General features: G+C 41.0%; 1 protein-coding gene across 2 annotated transcripts in view; it reads left to right on the top strand.

Annotated features, from left to right (window-relative positions):
• Window positions 1-465: 465 nt before the first annotated feature.
• srrm1 (serine/arginine repetitive matrix 1) overlaps window positions 466-9,265 on the top strand; it is an 11,139-nt gene continuing 2,339 nt past the window's right edge. Inside the window, exons 1-13 of one of the 2 annotated variants that reach the window (XM_006800646.3) lie at window positions 466-571; window positions 1,479-1,568; window positions 3,266-3,388; window positions 5,549-5,719; window positions 6,068-6,162; window positions 6,259-6,507; window positions 6,600-6,782; window positions 6,878-6,997; window positions 7,100-7,308; window positions 7,505-7,585; window positions 8,104-8,190; window positions 8,401-8,536; window positions 9,217-9,265. The exon at window positions 9,217-9,265 is cut by the window's right edge and continues 41 nt beyond it. In XM_006800646.3, coding sequence (XP_006800709.2) covers window positions 551-571; window positions 1,479-1,568; window positions 3,266-3,388; window positions 5,549-5,719; window positions 6,068-6,162; window positions 6,259-6,507; window positions 6,600-6,782; window positions 6,878-6,997; window positions 7,100-7,308; window positions 7,505-7,585; window positions 8,104-8,190; window positions 8,401-8,536; window positions 9,217-9,265 — 1,614 coding nt within the window. In that variant the 5' untranslated portion in view covers window positions 466-550. Of the gene's footprint in view, window positions 572-1,478; window positions 1,569-3,265; window positions 3,389-3,442; window positions 3,764-5,548; window positions 5,720-6,067; window positions 6,163-6,258; window positions 6,508-6,599; window positions 6,783-6,877; window positions 6,998-7,099; window positions 7,309-7,504; window positions 7,586-8,103; window positions 8,191-8,400; window positions 8,537-9,216 lie in introns of those variants that run through there. The other variant, XM_006800645.3, reaches the window with a different exon arrangement.

Genomic DNA, 9,265 nt, shown 5'->3' on the forward strand with positions numbered 1-9,265 from the left:
AAAAAACTGATAAAAATGTTCAATTATTTCCCCAATTACCACAAGAGTGATGATATAAATGACAGATTATTTCTTATTTTTTTATTCCAACATAACACTTGTTTTGCTGCATATATTAATGCAGAATTTTCATGGGAAGCTCTTTAATTTTATTATTTTTTGTTTTTCTCATTTGTTTATCTGAGCATTTATTCTTACTGGTGAATGGCGGTTGGTGAGGTTTAGGTTTTAACAAGCTCCTAACTGGACAATGAATAAAAACAAAATTTACAAAATTTAAAATCCACAACATTTGAGCAAACCAGTTTAAACCAAGGTTTGGGTCTTATTCATATCTGTGCAAGCTGTCTCTGCATATTGAGGCACATTCTAGTCTGCCATATTTCGTGCATCAGGTGATGAGCGGAATCTTCTTCCCCCTCACTGTAGCTGCAGTACCTGTTGCTTCCTGTGGGGGCACTCCATTCATCCGGCTCGTCACCCTGAATTTCACCGGCGGACCAGCACACAGCTTTCTCCACAGCACAAGTTACGATCCATTTCACCTAAAATGGACGCGGGATTCTTCCGCGTAAGTTCTTCAAACTTTTATCTTTGTATTTGGTATACTATTATTTAGCTGCATGTAGACCTATATACGTTTTATGGGATGGATGTTTCCTATGTGTCTTCAGTGAAAAGCCATGCAGCTAGCTAAACAGCGGTCAGGGCTTCGACTATCAACTGGGAGCCAACAGTCTCAGGATTTGCAATTAGTCTGCTTCACCTGGTGTATTCTGGGAGTTGTTGCGTGTTCCTTATATTGATGTTTTCTGTCTTATAATTTATGAAAATGTGTAACTTCTTACGTTAAAACCCCGTACGTGTTATTTTACAGACAAATTTACAGGAAATAGACGAGTCAAGTTAGCTAGCTAACTAAAGATGGCGCCCGGGCGGTGCATCGCTCCTGTCTCCATGAGCTAGTCACGACTGCTGCTGTGCTGGCCTTAGCAAGCCCTCCGTGTTTGCTGAATAATGACATTTAATACACTTTTAATATTCTGTCAACTCCGCTGTCAGTCAAAGTAGCCTTCGGGCTTTGCCTATTATTAGCCTGTGCGTTCGCTTTCGAGGATTAAGCAAGTGGTTAGCATGGCTAATGCTAACCGACTGGTGTCAGTGTCGCCTGCGGCTCAGTTAGAGGAGCTAAAAAGAACATGAAGCGGCGCTCTAGGGAACACACGTGTCTTAAGTATTTATTTTAAGACACGTTAGCTTGAGCAACGTAATGTTTTTCCATCTTAAGCTTTGACTCTCGTTAATAATGTTATCGGTAAGTAAGACTGCTGTAACTAACATGGGCCCAATAGTGAGGAGGTTGTGCAGCTTGAGACTAAAAACTCTGTTCGAGACGGGTTTCTGTTCTTCTCTGATTTGACATGTCCGATGAAAGCTGATCATCACGAGTCCGCTGATGTTGGCTGTTATTTCTCCAGGGTACGAGTGCGGAGCAGGACAACCGCTTCAGCAACAAGCAGAAGAAACTGCTGAAGCAGCTGAAATTCGCAGAATGTTTGGACAAAAAGGTAAATGATTACCCGCAGTGACATTTGTTTTGACTTTTTTTTCTCAAATAACTGTTAAAAAAAATCATGTTAAATAGTTATCTACAAACTTGTATCAACATGAGGCAGTTTATGGCAATCTGTGTAGCCTGGACATTCATACACCACAGGTATGAGGGTGTCTGTGAGAGACATTTTAGTGGCCACCACCTCACCAGGCCTGTGATTAATGAGCTTAAGTCAGGTTTTTTTAATCCGGTAGCCAAAAATAAAAGGTAAATGTTCATTTTTCTGTTAATTAGTCATTACTTTAACTTTGGTTTATTTATATATAACCTGTTTATATTTTTAGTCTCCACCCAAATGCCGTTTTTGAACCTTTGCAGGGGACTGCCTGGTCAGTAACAGGTGGGACAACAATTAATATAGTTGAGTAACATTTAAGGAAAGCCACAAAAGTTTTTGATTTAAAAAGTTGTTCTTTTTTTGTCACTGTAACTTCTTAAAAAGACACAAAGAAGTGACAGTGCGGTTGAGGGTAGGACGCCATCTAGAGCGCACCACATTTGAATAAAAGTGATTATTGGAACATGTTATCACTTATAAGGAAAACTTGACACATGACGTTTTAAAAGCAGATCTTAAAAGAGCCAAATGTGTGATCAGTTGTTGTTTGTATTTGTCTTCTGCCTGTGTATTTTTATTTGTATATCACATATCAGATTCATGTGACTTGCCCAGTGGCTTCTAAAGAAAATGAGCTTTTTTGATAAATTCTGGCATGTGTAAGTTTTGTATTTTTTGAATTGATGACCACTAAATGGTTCCATGGTCCACACATGGTTACACATTGGTCTTAACAAGCAAAAGATCCCAGGTTCTTCAACATAACGACCAACCCATGACGTCCATTAATATAAAGCGTCAGAATCAGATAAAAACAATTTTTAAAATTAAACTAAACTGGATCCCAAAAGGGAACTTCTTTGTACAACAGCTAAAAGTTAAGTCAAGTACAACAAACATAAAACCAGACAGCTTTATAGAGTAGAATGATACATCTGGTAAAGTAAATGTAATATGGCAAAACTAATATCTTACGTTAAATTAAAATAAATACAGTAAAATATAGATTTATGCAGAAATATAAAGCCGAGCTTTGTGCTAAGCCATCCCTGGTGAGAAAATGTTAAATCTTTTGTTTGACAAAAAAGGTTTTTAAATTTACCTTTTATGATTTTTAAATATGTAAGTCAGATCTTTTAAGGACAGTAAAGCTTTTTTCTTCTTTATTTAAATCCTTGCCATAGATGAATCACTGTGTTTTGTCTTGTGGGATTTGTGTGTAATCTATTTAGTCATCAGACATCAGAGTGAAATGGACAAGTTCCTGTCAGATAACACAATCACTTTGTGCTCTGATTGCATTTTGTGCCCATTGTGAGCCAGGAAAAGCCATGTTACATAATAATATATTTATAACAAAGCAAAAACGGCTGGCTACAAAACAGAATCGCAAATATCGGATGGAAATAAAGCAGCTGTGTATAAAACAGTGTGAGCCGGCAGCGCAGGGTTGAAATAAACCGTTAAGATGAGAGAAGAGACAAAACATTATGAAAGATATGTTGTATCTGTTCAGGTGCATATAAACTGAAACTTACTGTTCACTGCAAATGCTGCTGTTTCTCATCACTAACGGTCTGTTTCACGCTCAGGTGGACATGACCAAAGTGAACCTAGAAGTCATCAAACCTTGGATTACGCAGCGAGTCACCGAGATTTTGGGGTTCGAGGATGACGTCGTCATAGAGTTCATATTTAACCAGCTTGAGGAGAAGGTAATGTCTTTAATCGTGTTTATTTTTTGTTCTTTCAGAACTGTCATATATTGAAGGGCATTGCTTAGTGCTTAGTCAGTAAGAACGATATAAGCAAATAATTACACGTCCTAGTCAAACTGAGATTGAATGGGAAAAGTAACAGTTGGTGTAAGACTGATTTATAATGACATTACCATGTTTTGCTGTTATGTGACAAAGTGCCTTTATCCAGCAGTCTTCTAATGATGATGTGATTTATGATTTAAAAGGCCTGAACCAATATGGATGTTATACCTTGCATCAGAAGTATAGCACCAACACCTAATTAGCTCTCTCCTGAGCCCAAAGTCACTGAGCCCAACTCTCCCTTCATGATGCAGTGTGTGGTTTGAGGTGAGTTATATGCAGGGATCACCTATATCATGTCAGTGAAAGAAACGCCTAAAAAAAATAAATTAATTAAAAAAAAAATGCCATAATCATATTCTTCGTAGGTGTTGACAGCCCATCGGTAGACTGCCCAACTCCCTTTTAAACGTAACAGGAGGTACAGGCTCAAAACAGGACATAAATGGGCTGAAACAGCCTGATTTTCTGTACTTTCTACCAATTGGGTTATCACGCAAAACTGAAAAGTATTGTCTCACTGGCCACCTCTGATTGCAAGTTTTTACTGTCTTTTGCACTCTGTTGAGTGTGGTCAGAAGTGTTTTTGCTTTCACTTGTTACCACACATAACAGTCATGTGAGGGTGTCAAGAACACAGCTCAAGTGTTATAACGTCACTGCCGCAAGTTGAGAACTTCAACCTCTGGAGGTCAGCATAAACACGATTTACACCCGTAAGAAACAATACTTTTCAACTTGGTTTTAAGTTAGTACAAGTTCACTTATTTTCTACCAAACCCCTCTTAACAGTAAACCTGTAATATTGTAGATCCTATTTTTGTAGACTAAAGTGTACATTCACTCCAGGCTGTTTTATTTAAAGTCCAGCTGTTTTCCTTTCCATAAACTCTACTCTGTCCCACTGATAGATCAAAGCATGTAAGATGTCTGGAACTTGGGTAACTTCCATTGCACAGACATACTTTATAAAACAGGAAACATATCAGATAATTTATACTCTGTATTTGTAATTACAATACTGTCAGTGTACTCGTATATTTTTTGAATGCAAGTTTTGATTTCAGTGCCATTTATCTTCGTTTATGGCTCGTTATTCTAAGAAAATCCAGATGTATGTATTTTCATATTTTATGTCGCCAGCATCACACATGTGTATTATTTTTTACTTATTATTTTATCTTTTACTTGCCAGTGGGTGGGCTGTTTAAGCTAAATTTAAAGGGTACTGTTGCATAATGGAAAACAGTTGATACAGTTAATGAGATTACGCTATCTCACAATCATTCTATCAGTTGTTGAAATAAAACTCAGTTTTTGTGTAACTGTGTACTCATTATTGCTTGTTCGTCTCTTGCAATTTAGATAAATGATATAACATTAAGCTCATGGTGGTTGAGTCTCAAGCAGTAGGGAGGCGGAAGCAAGCCAAGGGAGCTCCGTGCCCACTGATCCCACGGGACTCACTGAAGACACCGGAACTGTACTTGCAGTGTTGGGTTTTAATGCACTCTGTATTGTGGCTGTTTGTTTACCTCCTGAAGTGTAGACGGTGGGGAGACTGGATAGCAAGGGGTGGGTAGCGGCCAAGGGGATGTATGGTAGTGGGCTAGCACTGAAGAAATCAAATTATACTACAATTTCTTTGTATTATGGGAGGTTTTGTTTTCTTCTTTTTCTATTTTGTTATGGTAGATTGTAAATCTAGGGCAGCAGAATTGCATGCTGTGTTTATTTTATTTCTTTAACATCTTTAGATGTGTCTCCCCTCAGCTAGCTCACAATCTCAGTTTCCTGAGTTTGTGAGTACAGTTTAAATCAGTCTCATTTTTGTAGGTTGAGTCTAATATTGGACCCAGGGATGTTAAATAGCCTAGTCAGTGTCTTACATGTTTTTAAGATGGTTATCTAAATAGTCTGAGGTATAAATTTATAGAGGAGTAGAAGGTAGGGAGCCCCGTTTGTGGGACCCTACTCCCCCTTGATGTTTGGTCTTCAAGTATTTCAATGGCTACGTTTTTTTTCTCTCCTCCCTTCGTGTGTGTGTTGCAGCACCCGGATAGCAAGATGATGCAGATCAACCTGACAGGCTTTCTGAACGGGAAGAATGCCCGGGAGTTTATGAAGGACCTCTGGCCCCTGCTGCTGAGCGCCCAGGAGAACATTGCCGGCATCCCTTCAGCTTTTCTGGAACAGAAGAAAGAGGAAATCAAACAGAGACAGGTGAGTTTTTCTAAATGGTGGAAGCGGGGATGAGCAAGATCACGCTGAGCTTGGTGGCTTTCCATTTATCTTTTTTTGAAAGTGTGTCATACAAGACTTTTTTTCTTTTTTTGGGTGGGAGGTGGCTTTTGTTGTGTTTGCACAGCTGCTCCTCAACCAATTACATGTAGGAGGGGACCTGTAGCACAGACACAGGAATATAATGGTGTAAAATAAGTCTTGACAAATTGCAGTAATAAGACCCCTTTTCTCTTAAAAAAAACTCTACAAAATATATCATGTTGAACTCAGTAATTGTTTAAAAATAGGAGTAAAATGATTCATCTCTCATTGATCTGTTTCTGGCAGATTGAACAGGAGAAACTTGCTTCTCTGAAGAAGGTGGATGAGGAAAAGAAGGAAAAGGACCTTAGAGAACGGGCTCAGTCAAAGAGCCCCAGGAGGTACGATTATTTTCATTTTGAGACGCGTAGATGGAACTACAGCTTGTGAATTGGTTGTAGAACATGCAAACCTCTTGTATTTGCCTCTCTGGCCAGACGGAAAACGAGGTCACCATCGCCGCGAAGGAGGTCGCCATCACCACGGAGGAGGTCACCAGCGAAGCGGGAAAGGAAACGCAGCCCCTCACGCTCACCAAGGCGCAAACAAGCTAGTCCAGTTGGTGGCAGTTCACCCCCTCCGCCCCTGATGCAGCTGTCCACAAAATCTTCAGAGGAGCCGGTAGAACCAGATACTTCAGGAAGAGCTGTGCCAGAGGCAGTCGTCCAAGAAGCTTCTTCCACCTGGTTTGTGGACTTGTTGCTTTTATTTGAAGTGGGCATTTAGTCGGACTGGTATTATATAGAACTTAAGACATTTAAATCCTTTTCTTTTGCAGTGAGACAGTTGTGGAAGTAGTGAAAGCCGACTCTGTGAATGAAGTCAAAGAACAGTCGCCAGAGAAAACCCTTAAGAAAGAAGAGAGACCGAGGTCACGAGAAAGGGAGAAGGACACGAGGAGGGAAAGACACCACCGCTCACGCTCTCATTCTCGTTCTCGCAGACGCCGCTCGCGCTCTAGGTGATTTGACGTGTGGCTTTAACTTAAACTTTCATTATGAAAAGTCAAAGTCTGTAAAGAAGTTTTATATATTTGCTGATTCTCTACCCAATCAGATCGTACTCTCCTCGCAGAAGACAAAGTCCCAGAAGGAGAATGTCTCCTCGTCGTAGGAGCCCTCCTAGACGTGCGCCAGCTAGCTCCAGGCACAGACCCAGGCGTTCCCCTGTCCGCAGGTCGGCATATTTATTTATTTTTTTGTATTGGCATGGATTTAATATTTTACTTCATGTTGTCTGTGGTATACAGAAGACTTTAAGCCTTTTTGTGTCCTACAGGAGGCGCTCTCGCTCTGCTTCATCCTCTGGTAGCAGCTCATCAGGCTCCCGCTCGCCTAAAAAAGCAGTGAAAAGAATATCTACCACACCACCCCGAAAACAGGTCCATCATCCTGATACATCCAATAGTCCCACAGGCAAGAACAGACGATCACCGTCTCCACGAGCTAGAAGGGGCCGGGGCTCTCCTTCCCCACCCAGATCATCAGGTGTGCTTCAGTCCCTCCTTTGTACATTATATTAAAATATTTTTACCTATGAAAACATTTGAAGACTTTATGCTTCTTCTGCACAACCGATGTTGGATTCCACTGTTAAACTTAATGAGTATCTCTAAGCTCGTTGCTGTTATTTGAATAAATCTGTGACAAGTGCATATCATTTTTGCTGTGCATTGTTTTTCAGGGTTTAAGAGAAAACAAGGAGGAAGGGCTGATTCCCCCCCTGACACCGTCAAGCCCAGACCATCTGAAGGCTCCGACTCGGGTAAGTGTTAAACGTGTTAAAGAACCATGCTGCCTTTTGCCTCACGGATCTCTAAATGTGGCGACTGTTTAACACTTTAACTCATTACTTTGCGCTCTGTGCAGTTACTGTGGCTTTCAGCAGGATGTGCATGTTCACTTGTCATGCTTGTGCACCAGATTGTGTACTAGGAGAGCTTAGTTTTAATTATTCTCATTGAGAAATTTAATTTACCAACACATAGTGTGAAATGTGTGAAATTCTCAGCATTCCCGAGCCTCAGCCTTTGGCTTGCTCCCACAGTGAGAAGGCTGAGTCTGTGTAACCTGAAGCATCTCTTTACAGGGTGAAGCTGAGCCACCAGAAATGTTAAGAAACTGTGTGCTAATGCAAGGGGAAACTATAAATGTTGTAACATGATGACAGACCAAGCGTCACAGCTATATAAGTCTGTCTTCTGTAATACTTGTAGCATTTCCTTGGCAGTCTGTTTCCGGCTTTGCTAACACTGATGGGACACTCAATGCTCTGCATTTCAGAGGAGGATAAAAATGAGAAAGGGGCAACAGCAGATTCGGTGCAGCAGCGACGTCAGTATCGCAGGCAGAACCGACAATCGTCTTCAGGTTAAAAGCGTTTTTATCCCCGTTCTTTCTTTTCCCATCCATCCCCCTCCCCTCTCTCTTTAACGAGTCTGTCCATGTCATCTTGCACTCATCGTCTCATGGACTTTTGAAGCTGTGTCCTAACCCCAACCTTGGTGTTTTTTCCCTGACCGCATACAGCAAAGGCTTCGCTGAAGCAGCTCTTGATGTCATTTGTTTGTGTGGTTTCAGAAACGGGGTCTTCATCCTCAGAAGATGAGGCGCCCAAGAGGGCAACAGGAGGGTCAGGCGCCAGGAATGGTGAGGTCAGGAGGAGGCGCAGTCGTACACCGTCTCCTCGAAGGCGACACAGGGATCCCTCACCGAGGTCAGATAACACAGTATTTTTTATACATTATCTCACTTTAACCTCCAAGTTTTAATAGTTTGTGCTCTGCTTATATTGTTTGTATGTATTAATTTTATTCCTCTGCGCCGACAGAGGCCTACTCAGGGCCAGACAGTGTTACGTTAAGTACAGCGTATCACTATCTGCCCACTTTCATCCATAATGTGGCACAAATGGACTGCGTGGGTGCTGCTCTTCCTAAAAGTGGATGTTTATCTTCCACATATCATAGTAACGTAGGCTGTACTAGCTGGAGAGCACCGGATCACCGTCTGTGTTGTTCATAGAACAGCTAATATCTTTTTTTTCTTGCTCATTGTGCTCGTGTCTGGCAGTGGGCCAGTCTCGACCCTGGGCTTTGCAGTATTGTGGCTGATTTGACTTACAGTCAAATCTAAGTTAAAGATTGTGACACAATTATTACATTAAGAATTTGTAGCTTTTTTTGTCACTGGCAGTTATTTACTGGTGTGTGTGTATATATTTTAATCCAGTGATTGCTTTAGTTTGGCCAGTGAATCCTTTATTACCAAATTCCTTCAAGGTCTTTATAACAAATGTGTTGACTCTTTACAGACCTTGAATAAAGCTGCAGCTTGTCTAGTTATGGGAGGCGGCGGCCACAAGTTGCTGACTCTGATTTTGTTTTTTCCTTGCAGGAAAAGACGTTCTCCATCTCCGGTACGCAGACGTCGCACTCCTACTCCT

Source organism: Neolamprologus brichardi, chromosome 19 (assembly GCF_056152115.1).
Source record: "Neolamprologus brichardi isolate AB-2024 chromosome 19, ASM5615211v1, whole genome shotgun sequence".
In the NCBI taxonomy this organism is placed as follows: Eukaryota; Metazoa; Chordata; class Actinopteri; order Cichliformes; family Cichlidae; genus Neolamprologus; species Neolamprologus brichardi.